General features: G+C 35.9%; 1 protein-coding gene across 3 annotated transcripts; it reads left to right on the plus strand.

Annotated features, from left to right (window-relative positions):
- The first annotated feature begins 328 nt into the window (after positions 1-328).
- Positions 329-19,144, plus strand: LOC140786617 (uncharacterized). 3 transcript variants are annotated; one of them, XR_012108675.1, is made up of 14 exons: positions 329-682; positions 1,790-1,880; positions 1,993-2,077; positions 2,303-2,387; positions 4,101-4,170; positions 5,979-6,048; positions 6,940-6,985; positions 7,068-7,317; positions 7,923-8,128; positions 8,253-8,327; positions 12,528-12,597; positions 12,725-12,850; positions 18,521-18,600; positions 18,758-19,144. XR_012108675.1 is itself a non-coding variant. In XM_073135182.1 (14 exons), the coding sequence occupies exons 1-14, from the start codon at positions 549-551 to the stop codon at positions 18,844-18,846; spliced, it is 1,455 nt and encodes a 484-aa protein (XP_072991283.1). In that variant the 5' UTR covers positions 329-548; the 3' UTR covers positions 18,847-19,144. The 3 variants fall into 3 exon arrangements, 2 of the variants coding, with proteins under 2 accessions (XP_072991283.1, XP_072991284.1); XM_073135182.1 differs by having other exon boundaries at positions 12,725-12,828; XM_073135183.1 differs by having other exon boundaries at positions 12,725-12,805.
- Positions 19,145-21,273: the final 2,129 nt, after the last annotated feature.

The following is a 21,273-nucleotide window of genomic DNA, read 5'->3' on the forward strand; positions in this document are numbered from 1 at the left end:
TCACAGCTTCGCTGATATGATGATTGATTGGGCCTTGGGGGCCATTTCTGGGCTTAGTGTGGTTGACTTACATCTGATTGGGCTCAGAAGTCTAACTGACGTGGCCCAAATTAAAGAGAGGAGAATGTAATTTCTCCTGTCTTAACTTCCCTAATCTTGTCCATATCACCTTCTTGTTCGGTATTACGGATAAGACGGCGGATAAAATATCTACCTTGGGACCCACGGCAGCCCCTAACGCTCCTCGAAGGGACTCACCGTCTCTTCCAACGCGCTCCTCGGGAGGGGCCCACCGTGTTAACCCTCAATCTCTCCTCCCTTGGCGTGCAACCCAAGCTCTCGTCAATAAAAAGGCCGAACCGGAATTCTCTGAAAAAAATAAAAAATAGAGAAAAGGAGAGCAAAAGAATCAGAAAAAGAAAGTCTCTCGTCGCTGCCGTCCGCGCACCAAGTCTAGTCCAAGAACCGGAAGAGGGTTTTCTCAAAGGCCGGCTTGTTGGCTTATTCCGATCCTTATCCGTTAACCAGGAGGAGGAAACCGAGGCGGGATGCAGAGGCGGAGGGCGATGACGTGGGCGCGGGCGTGGAAATCGGCCCAGGCGGTGGCGGCGCACGGGTCTCTCTTCTGCTTCACGCTTTTCATGGCGTTGAAGATCGACGGCCGCGCGGCGTTTTCGTGGTGGTCAGTTCCATTTCCGTCCTATCTCTTTGTCGTTCACGAGCACAATTTGACAGTAGCAATTGCTAATTTCATTCAATTTTGGAGTCGGGGAACAATAATTGGTTGAAGAGCAGAAATCGTGATAGATTTTGAGGAAATCTTGAATACCTTAGTAAATGTAGGTTTTTGTGACGGATTTGTGGTCAACTCTTGAGTAGACTTTCTTGCACGGTGACCAGACCGTAATGTGCATTCTTTATAGTAACTGGTGCTTGCGGATAGAGTCAATAATCTTTAGTGTTGAGACATTTCAGCAATTGAATTGAGTTTAGATGAGCATCTTCATTCATTTATTGATCTGCAGTATTTTTTTTCATAAATTTTGCATAATCGTTCGGAGAAAAGATTTAGTTGGGATTGGGTACTACATATATTTACAAATCTGAAAATGGGTACCTTTCCTAAAAATGATGCTTTCATGGATGTGGAACCAATTGTCGTTCAAGGCAAGAGATGGCTGATCAATCATTGAATCTGAGCTCTTGGACCTTATGAAGCTTTTATATTTTTCTTTATTATTGGTGTTGCATAATGTATAGCTACCATGATGGATTCAAGCACCTATGCCAGCGACAAGACCTTTGCGAGGATAGTTATAAAACTATCGAATATGATTCATTTGTTACGACTAATAACAATTAGTATATCCCATTGTGGGCTACTTTTAATGTTAAAAACTTGGTCAGCATTGCAATACAAATATAATTATTTTTTGGCTTAAAGTAGTTGGTTGATAGCAATCCTCTCTTCCTTCTTCCCTTCATATATATATATATGTATATATATTTGAAATTTTATGCTATGTTTACATTTCTGTAAGTTTCCTCTGAATTTTTATATATAAAAAGAGAAAAGAAATCGAAATTGCCTAAGCCAAAGCTGAAATTGCTCAAACAGGCTGGACAGGGACTTTTCCTTATCAAGACTGAAGTTGAAACTAATACCTTTGAAGTTAGTTTGTAAAGTAACTTGATGATCTTTAAATCTTTTTTGGTGCCTCTCCAACATAAGTATACATAAGGTAATACCAACTTTATGTCAATGTGAATTCTTTTTCCAACCATGCAGGATGGTATTTGTTCCTCTTTGGCTATTTCATGCTGTTGCTGCACGAGGAAGATTCTCCTTACCAGCTCCATCATTACCTCATGGTCGTCATGTATGACATGATGTTTCTTTTCTAGATGCACTACATATGTTGTTTATTCTTCCTGTTTGCCGCCATCCTCCATCATAGTGCTTTGATGTTTCATATTTTTTTTTACATGCAGTGGTCACCTTGTCATGCTATTGTTGCAGTACCATTGTTAATTGCATTTGAGCTTCTTCTCTGTATATACCTTCAAAGCATTAACGGTAAGTCGTAAGGATGCATAACAATTGACAAGTACAGTTACTTTTGTTTTCTTCATTACAAGTTGTTCACTGTAATTCTTTAATGGTCATCTATTCTCTAACATATTAAGTTTCTTTATTTTTTTCCCCCTAAAACAACAACAGCCATTGACATATGCCCTACATGTTAGTGCTAAACTAGATTTTCTCTTCACCCCTTATTTTCATTAAAGTGTTTATATGCAGTGGGCAATGACCCAACTTTTAACTTGAAGATTGTTTTCCTTCCGCTGCTGGCCTTGGAAGTAATTATTCTTGTTGACAATTTCAGGTACTTTATCTAACTCAAGAAGAATATTGGATGTTTATATATACTTATTATCTGCTATGGTTGTGTTCCTAGAAAAATCTTAATGTACTAGAATCATCATGTTATCATAGAGTCGTATTAGTATGTATAAGTATAGTTCCAGCATCAACAAGTAGAACTGATGAATAAATGAACTAATTATCTACCTGTATCCTTGAACACCTCAATTGTTTTGTTTTCTACTCAAGGATATATGGCCACAAAGGTATATTTTACTGCTAGGTCCTCTTTTTTAGATTTAGACTGAGCCTTTGTGAGGGAGAAAACAAATTTATGTCTTATAAGATTAACTCATGCAAATACAAAAAGATTAACATGGAGTCATGCTAGAGAGTTGTAGATTAGTCTTTAGTATTGAATATGTGTCAAATTTTAGTTAGAATCATGGATTGCCGTGCCCATATGTATCATGCCAGTGAATTATTAGCACAAATACAGGAAAAGTATCTCGATACTCCCTCACGGCTACCCATGCCAATGCATGCCACTAGGAATTGAGCATATCTTACTTTAAACAAATCTAATTTGATGTCCCCTTCATCCCTTTTCTTGTACCTCTCTTTGTATTATGGTGGTTGATCTATATAGATTATACTTTAAATTTTAGAAATCAAAAGAAATTTTGAATTTTCTAAAGTAATTTGCCCCAACATCAAGAAAAAAAAAGGAAAGAATGATGAGATTAGAATCTAATTGCATATGTTACACTAATACCTAATGTTGAAGAACTTTACGTTCACCCTTAAAATGTATTTTAAGGCCCTAGAAAGGTTTGACGATTATTTTTTTGATATTTAAGACTATTTAGTGTGCCAACGACACACCAGCTTGGCACGACACATGCCAACAATACATATTGTCCCGAGCCAAGTTTGGTATGCCCTGTGTCTTTGGTATGACAATTCTTATGGTACTTAAATGATTTAAGGTTTCTCCTTTCACCTACTCAATGTATTCATACTAGGAGTTTGGAATTTGGATCCATTGAGTAGTTTTCATACACTTAATATTAAAAGAAAGGGGTGGAGGTCTCTTGTAATGATAGTTAATTAGTTATGATTTTGTTTTCAAGAAATAAAGATAGATTCAGAAGAGGAGTTCTCTCTTCTTCTTCTTCTTCTTTTCCTTCTATTTGCATGTGGCATCTACTAGTGTAAGACCACTATTCTGATGTGACTTTGGTGAACCAGTGTAAGTCTGTTAGTTTATATACTTGACACCGTCTTAATTGAAACACTTTAATAGATTGTTCAGCTTGTCTATTAATATCTGTTTGATACTAAATAACCCACTTAAAGCAATTTTTTGGTCAGTGGCAAGTACCGGTTCTGTTTTAATGCTGAAATAGCTGGAATAAGGTTAGATGAAATTATAAGTTGTAATGACCAATTATAGTTCTAATCTAATCTATATGAAAAACAGTTAGTCATTACAACTAATTATAATTTGATTTAGACTCAAATTTTTGGTCAGTGGCAAGTGCTGGTTCCAATTGGTTTCCACTATTCTAGGTTTATTTTTAGTCACTGCTCTCGAGTTTCTTTAAATGATTTCACAAGAATCTAATATAAGAAAAAGGGGGAAAAAGATCATCATTCAATTCGTTTTGGAAGCTTCAGTTATTAGACAATGTTGTGATATCCAACTTTACATTTTGTTTTTTGTCATATTCAGAATGTGTAGGGCTTTAATGCCTGGAGATGAAGAAAGCATGAGTGACGAAGCTATATGGGAAACCCTTCCTGTAAGATTGGTTACATTTTTTTATATTCAATTTCATTGTATGAGCATGTGCTCCTCTTCTGTTATTTTATTAATAATTCTTTCATTCCTTTTGCTCTGAATGTTGTTGACTTCCAAATTGTATTTCCAGTTTGTCTCAAGTTTTTAAATCTAGAAATGTTCTTTTTTTATTATTCTTAAAGATTAAAAAATTGTTTTCTAGATTGTTACTTTTTTCTTTATTTTTTTTACTATGAACTATCTATGACAAGGAAATTTAGAACTTGTGATGTGCTATTTTTGTGTTCTGTATTGGAGATGTTTGGATTCTTTGGAATTTTTTGAACATATGTACACCCTGTAGACTGTTACTTTCCCTTTTATTTAGGAGTCTTTAAAATCCACAAAATAAGAAACATATAGTCGTCCATCTTCACTGCGCTAGTAATGAGGTTCTAAATGAAGCTGGAATATTGAAATGTTCAAAAGCTCCAAGTCCTAGGTAAACACTTCCAAAATTTGAAATCCAGTCAATCTATAATGCATTGCTTTATCATAAAAACCTATTGGATGATTAGGATTTCTATCGTTGTTATACCTATCCAAGATCCAGTAACCAAGAGATCGAGAAGGCTTGGAAGGCTGCAATATGACCTACAGTCCTAACCCTTATGTAGTTCATTTTAGGTTAGTAGTTACTAGAAGTAATAAAAGCCAAGATGGTTGGGAGAATATAGATGCAACAGCAGATAATTTTCATCTATATGATATAAAGACAACCATTTACAGTTGCATGAAGAATACTATTGAGAACAAAAGTAAACTAATAGTGCTTCTCTGCAAGTTTTCTTTGCCTTTTCTTCTCTATCAGCCTGTATTGTTCAGAAGAAAGATTTGTTATGGTGCTGCGTTACTATTATTGATTCTCCTAATACTTGAAGGATTTGGAAATCGATTCTAGCACATAATATTGGATTCATTTTATCTTCCATTATTCAAGTGCCCAGATCAGAAACTGATATTTCATTTTGTCTGAATTCAGCTGATGCTATGCTGTCACTGGGAATTTATTGCATGAAAGTTGAATTAAATAATTTAAATTAATCAGAACTTTCTTACCTGGAACACTATCGGGCTCAAATTTGGAGGAGCAGACCAAGCTAAACCGCGAAATCTCTTGTACTTTGGACAGAGTTGCAGATCACTGCAATGTGGACTACATCACTTACCCATTAAAATGGTGAAGCCTAACTGACCTTTCCTTCACACTTAGTCAGAATGATTGGTCTAAGTGACAACAATCATAGGCAGGAATTTGGATATAATAAGATTAGATCTCTAGTTGATGAGAAGGAAGTTAGGATCCCTTAACACTTAATTGCAGCATAAGTTCATGCAGTCCTTGGGCAAATCCTGAAGTTGCATTACATTTTTGAATATTTAGGATTACTAGCAGAGTTGGGAGATTCTAGCTACTCTTGTTGTAAAGGTACATATTTTGATCCATAATTATATATTATTAGTTACATTCTAAAATTTTTCCAAAGCAAGTATATTTGAAGTTCATTCCAATTGTGCTGAATCTGCTGATGTAGGTCTACTAGGACATATATTGAATTCATGTAATGGATGAGTTTTTGTTGTAATGTAATAACTATTATCCATATTGGTAAGAGTTTGGCATTTCAGCATATTTCCATAGAAGTACCTGTACTTGTGGGAGTATACCATGAATATATTGGCAGTAAAATTTTCTGCATTAAATCATGCCAATAAACTGTTTTCAACTATGGACCTTATTCTAGCTGATTAACCCCCTTGTCTTTTTAGCACTTTTGGGTCGCGATCTCTATGGTGTTTCTTATAGCTGCAACGACATTCACACTTCTTAAGCTATGTGGTAAACTTTCTATCTTTGATGTTTTCAATGTTTTTGATGTTTTTAGTGTTAACTATGTTGTTGCTTCCTATTATATTTGATCTGGCAGTTGTTTCCATTTTAGGTTTATGGATATGGAACAGTATATTTATCAGTATTAACGTGAAATTGATTCATTTTCTTGAGGCGTCTGCATTAACCATGTCAACTAGAGTTCATTATCTTATGCCATAATAACGAAAGCCCCCCCCTTTTTTTTATTTTACATATAGCCATAGAAAACTTCAAATGTATCACAAGTTTCCATCACATTTTTCAAAGCCAAGCGATCTACTTCTCAGTTTTCTGCTTATTGCTTAAAAATAAGTCACTTCCCTTCAGTGTGATTGGCTGCTGCGGTTTTGATGATGGTGGCCAATCTTTGGTCTTTTGGCAGTTGGCTTTCCTTGATCCAATTTTTTTTTATATTAGAATTGTCATTGAAATTATTGGACTCTTCCAATAACTACCTACCTACCTAACCTACCTATCAACCTAGCTACCTAAACTAACCACAACTCTACCTACCTAACCTAATCACAACTAAAGTTTAATTCATATGGTGAAATAACCAATTTGACCATATGTAAATTGTTTGAAACAAGCTGAGAGTCTGATACTGTCTAATACTACCCAATATATAGTATAATTGGGCAGTTCATTACTGTAAGTTCTTGGTAGCTAGTTGATGTAGCAACATTAGTCATTGACTAAAGATCCTTATTATCTCACATTAATAAGTTATGAAATTCTTGTATGTAATCACTCACATTCTTATGTGTAAATTTGCTATAATATACTAAAATCTTATAATATACCATGAATATATTAAGTAAATTTGCTATAATATACTAAAATCTTTCCATACTGCAGGTGACGTAGGTGCTTTGGGTTGGTGGGATTTGTTTATAAATTTCGGGTAATATACATTGAATTTCTTACACATCAGCATTTTGTCTCATACAAGTAATATTCTATAAAATAACATCTTTGGTATATAGGATTGCGGAGTGCTTTGCCTTTCTGGTTTGTACAAAGTGGTCTAATCCACTGATCCACAAATGGACACATCATGGAGAAACCAGCTCATCCAGCACAGCAGCTATATATCACGACTGGGACAGTGGTCTTGTCCTTCCTTCAGTAGAGGATCATGACCACGAGAGGTTATGTGGCCTTCCTGACATAGGAGGCCATGTGATGAAAATTCCACTGATAGCCTTTCAGGTTTTGCTTTGTATGCGCTTAGAGGTATGGCTAAACTTAATGACCTATTTTACATTGTACTGATTTAGTAGAATGTGCATAGATGGTTAATGCATGAGATCTGCCAGCAGCGACATAATTTTTTGGGTGACTCTGTCTTGTTTTCAGGTTCTTACTTTGTAGGTTAGCTGTAATTTAATAAGATTGGAAGCTCTCTAAATGCAATTGTTAATATGGACCATCCTATATTATTTTGTTGTATTTAATAGGATTGGAAATTTAAAATATTTTGGGCACAGTTCATTTTTTCATTGTGGAACATCCCCAAACAATATGAAAGTTTCTTAATTTTTTGATCAACGCAGAATCTATAACTGATGGAAATGGATTTGGTTGGCAAATTATTTGTCAAAGACATTCTATAAGGGAACATAAAATACATAATCAAAGAATCAGCCCACAATTTTTAAGCATAAAATTTACTTTATTAGAATACGACTACATGCTTGAGGTCCTAGTCATTTTATGTAATTCTAAGCTATATGAATCCTGAATTTATTTTGATACATAGGTGCAAAAATTAAATTTAATATGATTCTAGATATATAGTACTCTAGTATCTGAATCTTGAATACTTGGTTGAATTTCAGGGTACACCACATAGTGCTCGTTATATTCAAATATTTGCCCTGTTTTCGCCACTATTTCTTTTACAAGGCGCTGGTGTTTTATTTGCTATTTCAAGATTGGTGGAGAAGATTGTTCTTTTGCTACACAGTGGACCCATTAGTAGTGAATATCTCACAATCTCATCAAGAATCCAGGATTGCTTTGCATTTCTACATCATGGTTCAAGGTAGTAAGTCTCATAATCTGGATTTTCTTTTCTTGCTTCTTTTTAATATAAGAGAAGAAATTTAGATATAATCATTTTGACACTTTCTTGTCATGTACCACAATGTTTGTTCTATGTATGACAGACTTCTAGGTTGGTGGTCCATTGATGAAGGAAGTAAAGAAGAGCAAGCACGCTTGTTTCATGCTGATGCCACAGGGTATCTAATGCTGCATTTACATTCACGCGTAGCAATACTCAGTAGTTTACTTTGGTACTTTAATATTAACTGGACTTTAAAATGGAAAAGTAGGTCCACTGCAATTACGAGTTAGAACTTGTGTTCTCTTGACAAAGGATTACTTAACTATAATGCATTATTTGCGTTTTGGTAGGCTTATATTTTTACTTTGCCAAGTAACTAAAGTCACTTAATTGAATCTTGTGCTCCACTTGTCTTGCTTCATGTAATGTGCAGCCAACTGTAGAATTTTGTATTGTTATCTGTTTTCCTTTTTGTTCTTGCTTCATTCTTGTAATGAACTTTGGTAAAATCAGCTGGTGAGATGATGAACCCTAATTTATTTTTTTATGATTCCACTTGTTCTTGAACTACTATTTCAAGAACTTGTTTGCAACTTATTACGAACATTTTTCTGCCTCCAAATTTCTAGTGAGTATATATATTTAACTAGTTTTTCTTTTTTCCTTCTCTGATAAATTTTGTAGTATTCTGGAACTTTTTGTTTATTTATAGATTGTGGCTTGTAACTTGTATAGAAACTTCAATTTTCCATTTTTGCAACATCACAACATAAGCAAAAGAAGGGTCTAAATTCCTCTTTAATCTGGACTCTCTGTTTGCTCTCTCTTACTATACTTATCTTTTTTCTTCTCTTCCTGCATATGATCAAGAGTCAATACTATAGTTGGACTCCTAGCTTCATTATTACTCTTTTTATATTATTAGATCTCCATAATGTTCTTTTACTCGTAAAATAATGCCATAGCTTTTGTTTGGTCTGTGTTGAGGAACTTCCACATGCTATATGATTGAAAGATCTTATGGTAATAGTGATAATGGGAAATCACTATTAACTGGAATTGTGAGTCATGAAGATCTTTATGTTTAAGATGGAGATATGTTTATATGAGATTGTGGAATACCTTGAGTCTTATCTTTGAATAAATGATGGTTAATGAGCTCGAAGAACACAAGTATATATGAAATTGGCATAAAAAATAGCTGAACATAGAGCCGATCATCGGGCGAGCCAAATTGGATTCAGGCCGGGTTGGGCTCTCTGTCCACATCCCGGCCCTTGAGTCATTCAGGCTGGGCTAGGTCCAGCCTAGGCTGGTTTGCATCAAGCCTGGGCGGGCCAGGTCAGACGAAAAGCTTTACCCTTCTCCTCATTTTATCTCCTCGTCTTCTTCTTTTTCCATGGTGGATGCGACTCCCAAATTCTATTCGCCAGATCTCCTCAGATCGTCGCTGCCGACAAGATTAGTGTCGTTGTCCATCCCATGACGACCTCCTCTTCTGGCAGTGCATGATCATTGGCTCCATTGCTGGCGTTGTTGAGCACAACACTATGTTTCCCATGGACGCCTTAATATCCATTCCATTCAAGTTGCTTATAAATAAAAGCACAAGTACAAATTTCTAGAGAGATATGCTTGCGATTACCTCTTGGAGAGAGAGATGCTTGTAATTACCTCTTGGAGAGCCATTCTTTGAAGGTGCAATGATAGACTGGACTTCAACACACGGATTGGAGGAGAAGCCAATAAAAACCAAACCAAATCTCAATTGCAAAGAGCCCATATCATCTTTGTCTCCTCCCCATCCTTCGTTGTGATGCGGGTTGCTTTATAGACCTAATCATACAAATCCCAATAAGAGCACAGCAAGCATACAACTTGTACCATTTCCTCCCCTCTGAACCTTGGTCTCAAATTGAGCTCTCCCTATCTTCTCCTCCTAGACAAAGGTAGATATCTTTTGAGCAAGCCAGGCTTTCGGGCAAACAAATGTCTGGCCTATGCTACCCATTACCATTTAGGGCTCAAGTTGAGCCGAGCCCAAATTGGGTTTAGCCTAGTTAAAATAGGGCGGGTTCAGGCCTAGGCGGGTCGGGCTGACTGACAGCTTTAGCAGAACATAATTTGAATATCGGAAGAGGCATGCAATTCTTGGATTGAACTATGAAGAAAGTGGAGTATATGTGCCAACTTTATTTGGTGGACCACAGGAATTGGATACAATTTTAAGTTTCATCATGGATGAGCAGTGGCTTATTGATTTTTTTACACTTCAGTACAAGTGTCTTAGCTTGGGATACTATACTGCTATGGCATTAAACTTGATTGGATGCCAGTACGAACCACCACAGAAGTTGATGAATGGATGATTTTAAGGCATATTTCATTTGAACGTGTCCTTGGATGATCGTCATTAGTTAAGCATTATTTAGGGGGCTGAGTTTGTCTGTAAGAGAAATAATCATACCCCTACTATATAGAAATAAAAGCATAGTTTGCATTCTCCAATGTTTTTGCCTTACATTTTATTAATTGGTATAATTGGTTTTGTAAATTAACTCATTTGCCAGATTTCTGAGCTTTTAGATGATGCTTGTTAGTCAATAATGGAATGAAAGATCCTCATAAAGAAAATTGTGCATCGTGTGCTAGTGCGTGATGTCAAATATTGACTTCACTTAGGGATTGCCGTGGCTGGCACAGTATTGGCACATTGCATGAGGGGTGCTGCATGGCACCTCTATTCTTGCCTCCTGTAGGTGTCCTACAAGAGGCAATTAATGGTGGGGGTCGTTGCTGCGTCACTACTGCCATCCGCCGGTACTCTGTCCATCTCACCTATGCCAGATGAGAGGGACATCAAGAGCAGTGTTGAGGGAGCCTCTTTTCTCTCCCTCGGCAGTGGAGCCTCTTTTCTTGCAGTGCAGTTGACAAATGTTGCGGTACGCTGTGTCATTCAGTGTTCCGCACAGGCTGTGCCACAAATATGACAGTCCTTGCTTTAGTGACATGAATGTTCTGATGATGCCAAATACCTTGTTTGCATTTGTATTGAGAATTGACAAATGGAGCTGCAGTTATTGTACAAGAATTTTAATCTTTGCAATTCATGATTTCAAATTGTTATAATGAGAATATCTTTTGCTTTATTTATTGTATGAAAACCTATATTAAGCAGTATCTGGAGTTTGTGCTAGTGCCAAGTACCAATTATTGATTTCAGTGACTGCAATGTCCTAATGATGCTAGGAACTTTCTTTGCATCTAATATGAATATATTTTACTCTTTCCTGTCCTACCAAGTGGTTCATTAAAGTATTAACAAGCATAGATATTTTGAAGCACTATCTGTTATATTAGCTACTCTGGTGGTGGAGGATTATTCTAGAATGGTAGAACCTAAACTGATACTTTGACTATCAATGGTGGAGGATTAGTCTAGAATCTAGAACGGCACTTTGGTTGTCATCATATTCTCTGTGATAACTAGTGCATTTATCTTGCTAAATTACTGGGGAAGTTACTATACGTTATCTTTGCCATCTCTTCATCTTATGGTCAGAAAGATATTTTTAGTTAGTTTACCTGAAGGGAAATAATACTCACAGAGCAAAAATTGTTATGTACAGGCTACAAAGCAATCTTTTTAAAATGATAATATACCCTTGTATAATTTAATGGAGTGGAGTCTAAAGAGATAGAGTTTGGATATAATGCTTATTAATAAGGGATATATATGAGTGTATGACAATCTGTTAGGATGTGTGTGAAAATTCTTTGTTGGGGCCAAATTTTGATATCTCCTGGAAGCATTAAACAGTTGTCAAGACTATGCTCATGTATAGGCATTCTTTCTTACCTCCTGGAACAGCAAAAAATGGTGCTCTTAAGTGACAGAAATCTGAATTTTTGGGTATATTTCCTAGAACTATATCTTCAACTGCAGAAAAGTTCTAGCGTCAAATAATCATGGCTGATCTTGAAGGCATTGTCTGGCAAGTCAGAGTAATTTGTCGCAAGAAAAGCTGTTTGAATACAGGAACTTAATGTAAATCCCATACTTAGCTGTTGTTAGAGATTAGATAGTAATTCATTTCAGTGAAAGAAGACAATGTTAATGTCTAGGGGTCCAGGAGGGAGAAACACAGTAAATATCTTTTATACTGATATCATCTTTTCATTGTGTTGGTGGATGGAGGTCGAATCTCACTCTTCATTTTTTTCTCTCTACATAAATTATAAGTAAAAGTTTCCTAATTCATTTTGTATATGGTGACACTCAGTACTTCCATTTTTGTACAGCTGTTTTAATTTAGACACAATGGAACTGTACGAACATATAGTGTCTCTCTGATGATTTTATTTGCAAATGCAGGTATAACACTTTCTGTGGTTACCCACCTGATGTTGTAAAGAAAATGCCTAAGAAGGAACTCGCACAGGAGGTACACGATCTACTGTTGTCATTTTAACTATAAAGTTATGCATTTTGTTCATCTGACTTTCAGCAGTTTCTGATTTCATCATATAAGAAATGCTAAATCGATATTTTTCCCGTAATTATAACTTCAGGTTTGGAGACTACAAGCAGCTTTGGGAGAACAAACTGAGATTACGAAGTGTACCAAACAAGAATATGAAAGGCTGCAAAATGTACTGTTCCTTTATCTTGCAAAGTTCGTCTACAGGGCATGACTGGTGAACTATAGGATCTAATCTGCTAGTATCCTTTAATTGTGAATATGAACTCTGTTTCGTAGGCTTATTGCTTTTCCTCCCATTCTATAAACATGCTGTCTCTCTCTCCTAATGTTTGCAATTAATCTGCTTATCGAATGTTTATTTTTAACCTTTGAATATGTCTTGCACTTCTTCAAGATATGTTAATCCACATGAAGTAACTCCATGGCCATTCCAAATTGCATTTAATTGTCAGATAATAAGAAATATGCTAATAGTATTTAGAATGCCAAATCATGTATGTATTTGTACTAGCTTTCTGATCTGAGGATTGCACATCTAATACAATCATACAACTCTAGCTTTAGGGCTTAGACATTCCATATTCATGTCATATCCAGCCAGATATTTATCCCCCAAAAAGTGATATATTTATATCGAATTGCTGAAGGCTAAAGACGAATAGGTTGTCCTGACATTAAATCTTAGGGTCTACTATTAAGTATATGCTGAGGCATATGTTTCTGTCCAGATTGTTTACCTAGTAGCTATATTAGCTGCTTATTTTCTTTGCCTTTTACCAGCAGAAGAATTCATCAGTAAAATTTATAGTTAAACTTTAAGTTTCATGAATAATAAGTTGAGACTTGTAGTTAATGTGATGTTGCATTTAACTCTGCACACCCGTCTTGCTACAATGGATGCTCAAGTTTTTATTTAATATTATGGGTCTATATTGTTATAAATGCTTTAATCAGTCATCTTGCTAGTTTATGTTTGTAAAATTATAAATGAAATGAGGAATGATATAAAGCCTTCATTTTTTTTAGATTAAGAAAAGCTGACTAAACCAGCTAATTATGCACCTTTTGTGCTATATGAACTTGAGAGGTCAAAATGCAAAAGATTACAAAACTCCAGAGGTAATGCACCAGTGCACTCGGAGAGACGAAAGTCCATATTTAACTCTTGCTAAATTACCTAGCCAGTTAGCTACTTTGTTAGCTACCCTAAAGATGAGCATAATTTGAATCCTTCAAAACAATGTTTCATTAGTAATAATATTTCAGCTATTTTAATAGATGTTGTCATTTATTTAAATTATGTATAATTTATTTACTTATATATTCTTTCTTTTCACAACTTGGATTGGTGAAGAAAATATAACTGATACCATTAGTTATGGAAAAAGAAGGAAAATGCTAAATCCTATTTCTCTTTGATGTTGGTTTCAATCAATACTATGAAGATATTTGTATATAACATCCTGTTTTTTCACTAACAGTGTTTGGATAGATAGAAATATTTCATCCACTACAAATCGTTATATTTGAAAATATAAAAAATGTCCTATCTTATCCTTTCTTTTGGGCATAATGAGTTTAATCTTCTCCTTTATCCTCAAAATCTCAAAGCAAGAGGTAGCAATTTTAATCTTACCAAAAATTAAAGTGAGTTTTTGTCTCCCAACATCCTTTCCTCTAGCCTCTTAAGATTGTGTAAGATATTTTGATGAGAGCATTTTATGTTAGGTTTAGTCAAGGTTTAGAAACTCGGTACCGGGAAGATTGACTGCTAGAAAAAATGATATGTATCGGTCGTATCGGTTGTTCGAATCGGATTAGACTATTTTTAGTTATAGAAAATTCTAAATATTATTTTAAAACATAGAAAAATTTAGAAAAAATAACAAAAAATTAGTCTCATATGAAGCCTAAAAACTTAAAAAAAATTTACTCAAAATTATGATGAATTCTGACTTGAATTTGACAAATTTTATACTCGTAATCTCTCTTTACTATTGTTTTGTAGGGCTGTCAAAAAAGCTCGATAGCTAATGAGCTCGTCTCATTTATAGCTCGACTTGAATCTGGCTCGAGTTGTAAACAAGTTGAGCTGAGCTAAATTTTTTGGCTCAAAAAAATGAGCCGAGCTAGAGTCAGCTCTCTCAAGCTTGGCTCGATAAAGCTCGATTACTATATATATGCATGTGTATGGGAGCCTGCCTGCGTATGGGAGTCTAGCCTACCCCTAGGTTATTGGAAGTTGTAATTATTTATTGGTTACAAAAAGAATCCTTGCAAAAAATCTTATTCTTTCTCTATTAACTATTTTATATATATATATATATATATATATATATGTCGGCCTTGATGACTAGCCTAGGCTTAGATATATAGGATCCCTGCAAAAAATCTTGTTCTTCCATTCATCATTATCACTACTATGGAAGTGATAACACATGGGCCATGGCTTGCAAACAAAGCCACCATGAGTCCACGAGGCCACGACCGCCCCATCCAATTCGTACTCTCCTTCTCCTACCTCTCATATTCAATACTAAATATTGGCGATCTTCTCACCCACTACGCTTCAACTGTTCAGCCACCATCCCGTTACCGCCAAAACCCTTCTCTCCTCCATCTCGAGCAAAGCAATAGGAGGCCAAAGGTTCTGACCGACCTCACTACCACCATTGCCGAAATCTTGATGTCTTATTGGCGTCGCCTCCGATTGGAATTACCCTTAGTGAGGACCTTACTAGTGTCGCTGGAGCGAGAACCTTACCCTTATTCTTTGTCGTTGTCGTGGGCGTCGCTGCCACGAAAGATGACAGGGAGGTTGTACTCTGAGAAGCGCAAGGATGAACGAGCTTAAGATGAGCTGAGTCAAGCCAGTCTTATCCAGCTCGCCTCGAGCTCAAGATGAGAATAAAATTCTATCCAGCTAAGCGCAGCTAGGCCCAGCTCGCTTAAGCTCGGCTTGTTTACACCCATATTCCTTTATAACAGTAAAAAAGAGGAAGTTAAAACGTTGGTCAAAAAGAAAGAAGAAAAATGAGAAACAATATTCATCTGAATTCATCAGAGTATGGAGTAGCCATAGGGTCTCACAGGATCGGTTGTCGGATGAGTTCGGTGAAGTGTGAGGGGTGAGAGGAGAGTCTTGAGAGATAAAAGGTAAAAACTGAAAATTTGAAAAAAATGCAGTCGAAGGGGGAATGATTGACGTCAAATGAAGCGTTGCTTGGCGTCAGCCATTCCCTCTCGTTCTCTTTCTTCAAGGGACTCGATAACCCTGCCTCTTCCCTTGAGCCTAGGGAAGAAGCGCAACAACCTTATCCAATGCATTCCATTTAAAAAAAAAAGTTCTTCGGAATGAGTTATCCCTTCCCCCTTAAATAAATACAGTGGGGGGGAACTGAGTTCAACTCTTATTGTGATCAATTATTGCCTCTCCAGCAAAAGGATCCAGTTTCATCCTTTTCGTCAATTATTGGCAAGGATGAAGCCCTAATTTATGAACAGTCGATTACGATATAAAAAAGAAGCCGAGCACCTTTCTCTCTTCCTTTGGGAATGGGAAGAGGAAGGACCATTTGGACTTTATGAGGTCTACAGAGCTAGAGTTTGACTTGGAGAAGGCCTTCCCCCCAAAATAGGGGACGATAGTCGAAGTCATGCAAAGGGTGACTCAAGGTCGAGGCCAGCGGCCGAATTCGAGTCAAAATGCAAAAGCATGATTGACCATGGAAATAGAGAAATGGGAAAAAGGTGATTGACGAGGGAAAGAGAGGTGAGGTCGGGCCCTTCTAATTTTGATGTTAGGCCTGGTCGGCATCGAGAAAGATTTGACATTCCGTAAGCAACTCTGTGATTTTAAAGACGGGAAATGAAAGCAGAATTCGTTTATCTCTCCTCCCTCCCACATGTTCAATCGTTTTTTAGCGGTTTCTATTATGACCCAATTTGGAGGGGTTTAGTTAGTTAGATCGAGTCCTTTTATTTTAATTCCTGCATAGCTATTTTCTACACTTGGTTGGATTGAGTCATGAGACGTTTGGGTTGGGTCCAGTCTATTTTCAACTTTACTTGGAGGGCAAGTTACTTATCATGGGTAACCACTATATAAAGTGTGGTGAGCACCCAAGTAAAGACATGAAAGAATATTTGCCTTAACTCTCTCTCTTTCCTACTCACTCTCATCGCCCTCCTCTAGAGACTGATGGCACCCCCAAGGATTAGTAGCTCCTCCGATCTCCATTCTCATCTCCTTAGCTACCTTTAGCCTCTAGACTTCTTCCTTCCTCTGCTAAACCCACTTTCTACTCCTTCACCCACAGAATCCGCAAGGAACTCTAAGGATCACCTCGAGCTGGTCTGCCATCTTCGACTAGCGCCCACATTGTGATCAATATCTCACTATCTACCCATCTGATTCTCATGATCTTGAGTTCGCTGGACAGCTCTCTTTAAGAGCGACAACTTACCCAAATTTTAGGTCCATTTAACAGTTAGATCATTCAGAATCGACCTCTAAAGTTTCACCCAAAATCTATCTCAGCCCCAAACCGGTTCCACCATTGCCAAGCCCCTTCCACCTTCTTCACCAAGACCAGATCACACCAGTTTCCCCAAAGATTTTATCATTAACGCAACCTTCATTTTGCTCATTCATAGAGTTGTATTTAGTACCTTTAAGAAAGATGATTATCCATCTTTAGTTAGTAATGTGGGTTACTTGGATTACTTAGTGTTGCGCGCCTAGGAGGGCAGCGCAATTGGGATGCGAAGGAGCTATTATTGCCCAGCTCCCTAACCTAATGCAGCCGGACCGTAGGGAACCGTAGCATGGGGTAGGTACATCCTAATCCTATATGATTGGTCCCTTGAGATCCCTTGTAATTATTGCAATTCAAAATGAGATGCAGATTTTTTTTTTTTTGAATTATATGTAGTTAGAGCTTGATTTGGGTCAAAATAGGGGAAAATAGTTGGGAGTTATGCAAAGGATGACTCGGGAACGGGGCCAATGATCGAATTTGGGTCAAAATGCGAAAGCACATTGACCATGGAAATAGAGAAATGGGAAAAAAGCGATTGGCAGGGGAACGAGATAGGTGAGGTGGGCTTCTTCTAATTTGATGTTAGGCCTGGCTAGCGTTGAGAAAATTTTGACTTTCCGTAAGCAACTCTGATTTTGAAGACGGGGAAAATGAAAACAGATTCATTATGGATGGCTTAGTTCTGCAACTTTAGATGTCGAGAAACAGTACTTAAATGGACCCATTAGGCTAACCTCACTAGATTCTAGGCTATTATGAAGTGGCATGGGCCCGAGCTAAGACTCGGGAGATCGGACCGAATCCAGAGGATGTAGCTCGATGGAGTCAATCTTTTTTTTTAGCGATTTCTTCAAAGATCTTTATCATTAATGCAACATTCATTTTGCTCATTCATGGAGTTGTATTTAGTACCTCTAAGAAAGATGATTATCCACCGTTAGTAATATGGGTTAGCTTGGATTACTTAAGTGGTGTGCCTAGGCGGGCAGCATGGTTGGGATGCGGAGGAGCTATTATCGCCCAGCTCCCTAACCTTATGCGGCCAGACCACAAGAACTACAATTCAAAATGAGATGCAGCTTTTTATGTGTGTATCTTTGCCTTTGCTCAGCTGAACCATTTTCTTGATCAAAATTCTACACCAAGTCGGAGTTTGATGTGCTTAATGTTTGTTTCAGGTTGCACTTTACCTGAGTAAACTTTGTTAGTTTTGATCTCAAAAAAAAAACATCTAAATCACTTATGTCAGGAGGCTCCATGATAACTGTATGAAATAATATTTTTATCACTTTCATCTTGTATATTTTGGATGTCAGTTCTTATGTATATTATCTCCTCATCAGGACAAGATCCTCTGTAGGATTTGCTATGAGGGAGAGATTTGTGTGGTCCTCCTTCCATGCCGGCACCGCACTCTTTGCAAGTATGCTACTGTTTGATTCGGCTATCTTCATTTGTTTACTGTTCAATTCTTTTGCTACACTTGTATGTGCTGACACAGGGATAATCTGTGTTCTTTGTTTTCCCGTTCAGAAGTTCATTTTATTACTTTTCGTTTTTCTTTCCAAATTTCTCTATAGGCCCTGCTCTGAGAAGTGCAAGAGGTGCCCCATATGCCGTGTCTCCATCGAGGAACGAATTCCTGTATATGATGTCTAAACTTGACTAACATCTCATGATAAAGTTGATTACTGTATATAGGTCTAACATCCCAAATGTGTCTGTGTTGTGTAATACCATGTAGATAAACTTAGTTAGATGGTAAAAGTTGGCCCCCATTTGTGCCAATTCAGAAGTAATATATTGCAGGAACGCAATCTCCATCTGGTGAAGTTGTAAAGTCTGCTGGGAAATAGAAATTTTATCTTAGTTTCCTTCCTGCAAATGTAACTTCTCTCATTTTTGTGATGGAATCTTCATTCAGGCATATTTTTCGTTGAATGTGTTTCAGATCCTTTGTTTGTAAAGCTCAATGCCATCTAATTCGGTGACACTTTAAAAGAATTTTTGCCCCTTGTTTGATCCTCTGAATAAATCTGCCATTTATTAAGCACTTATGTTAATTATCACGCCATTATTAGGGGATTATATCTTTTCTTCAAACGTTTTTTCGTCATTTTCAATGTAGAAGTTCCATGATTGCTATATGATTAGAGAACTTACTTTCATTATTAATTGAACGGATGTGGTGGAATCTAATTTGCTCTATATTTATTTATAATAGGTAGTGTTTTGTTGGTGCATAAGAAAATTTATTTCTGAAATGGGTTTGTTTTATAAATGCTTTGTATTTTGTGGGAATTTTATAAATCACAATCTATATTCTATCTATTTTGTGATTCAATTTTACAACACGATTTTTCTTTTTTTTTAATAATTTTTATTTAAAATTTTAATATTTATTTTAACTAATTAATATTAATTAAATTATTAAAATAATTTCACCTCTCTACTCTCTATTAGTCCATTATCTTTTGTCTTACCCCCAATTACTTCCGCCGCCACACTTTTTTAATATTTTTAAGCACAATAATACCAAATGTAATTATTTGTTTATTATGTGTTATTTGTATAATTCTTGGTTTTTGTTTTTGTGAGTCAAACTTGTGTGTTTTGTTTTCTTTGCAGGACATTATAAGTGATAGAATTAACCCCATAATTTATTTGCAATATAGATTGAAGAGTTTTTATTTATTTAAAAAAATATTTTTAATTAGTTTTTTATTATATTAATTAAAGAGCGATTAGAGAGGTTCTTTATAAAAAAAATTAAGAGATAAAGAAAAATAACAGTAATAAAAGAATAAAAAGAAATAATAATAAAAAAATGAAAAAGATGAAGAAGAGAAGAACCAACGGTATAAGAAGAAAGAAAAGGTATGAATTATTTCTCTTATATTGTTCCATTATTATCTAATGATATGACAGAAGAGTAAACCGGAAAAAAAAAATAAAGAAAAAACACAAAAAATGAAATTAAGTGATTTTTTTAGTGCAAAAAACTTATTTTTTATTGTATGATGTGTATTTTGTGATAATAATTTTGACTTTATTACCATATAACTTTTATTTGTTTAGTTACATTAAATACATTCGAACTAATACATCTCATCATGACAGAGGGTTCCTTCTACAAAAGATGTTCATTCATCAACACTTGTGATGGTCTAGTGAGTAGAATACACCATTGAGCCTTTTAAATCGAGACACCCACGAGCTCTGTAGGTCAACTTTGAGGGAGTCATCTGAAATATGAGATTCCGCTATGAAATGTTTATTGTTTATTGAACCTGGTCAATTATCCATGATGAATAAAATATGAAATAAGAGAAGAAATCTGACATCTCTCTTATGTATAAATAAAGAGCCCATAACATAACAAACAATAAGTGGCATTATATTTGGTGAGGCAGACGAGAGGGAGGAAATATAATAATTCCTAGTGTGTGGAGATCCAATTTTTCTAATAATTAGTATAAATCTTTGAGCTTCCAATTATTTTATATAGAATCTTGGGTTCCTAATCTATCTTGTAAAGATGTAGAGTTTCTTATTTTCTATCTAGTATAATAATTCAGATTTCTTTTTCGTATGTTATTTTGGGATTTCCCTCGTTTGTGTAGAATTGTTACAAAGAAGGATTCCTGTTTATATTGATTCTGTGCGGATTATTTTTCTTAATCTTGGGTTTACGTGAACTTTATCTTTTAGTTATCACATACGTGATACGTTTGATCATATCTGAATTTAATAAAGCTATTTGACGTAGCTTTAATGCTTATTCGGTTTTAAACTTGATCTTATCAAATTTTATCGGAATTATCAATGTTTTGTCCTATTTATTTCCTTTTGACAAATGGCTGCAACATACATATTAAGTTAATTTATGTTCATATCGTGCTGTACAAATAGTGAAGTCCTGGTTTTATTTTTTCTTAATGTGAACATTCATATTTAATCATGGCACATTAACCTTCATGATGAAAGTGCAAAGACTAAAATATATGGCCATCAAACTGATCAAGCCGAATGACATATTATAGATGTCGTTTAATCATGGTTATTAATGTAAAATTGAAGGTAAAATAATAATCTA

This window comes from Typha latifolia, chromosome 4 (assembly GCF_019914945.1).
Source record: "Typha latifolia isolate L0001 chromosome 4, TyphaL0001v2, whole genome shotgun sequence".
NCBI classification, from domain to species: domain Eukaryota; kingdom Viridiplantae; phylum Streptophyta; class Magnoliopsida; order Poales; family Typhaceae; genus Typha; species Typha latifolia.

What these genes read in the sequence shown, in the direction of transcription:
- LOC140786617 (XM_073135182.1), top strand. Translation starts at nt 549, where the DNA reads ATGCAGAGGCGGAGGGCGATGACGTGGGCGCGGGCGTGGAAATCGGCC. An exon ending in CTATATGGGAAACCCTTCCT is followed by an intron (nt 4,171 to 5,978) that starts GTAAGATTGGTT and finishes TTGTCTTTTTAG; the next exon opens with CACTTTTGGGTCGCGATCTC. An exon ending in GATTTGTTTATAAATTTCGG is followed by an intron (nt 6,986 to 7,067) that starts GTAATATACATT and finishes TTTGGTATATAG; the next exon opens with GATTGCGGAGTGCTTTGCCT.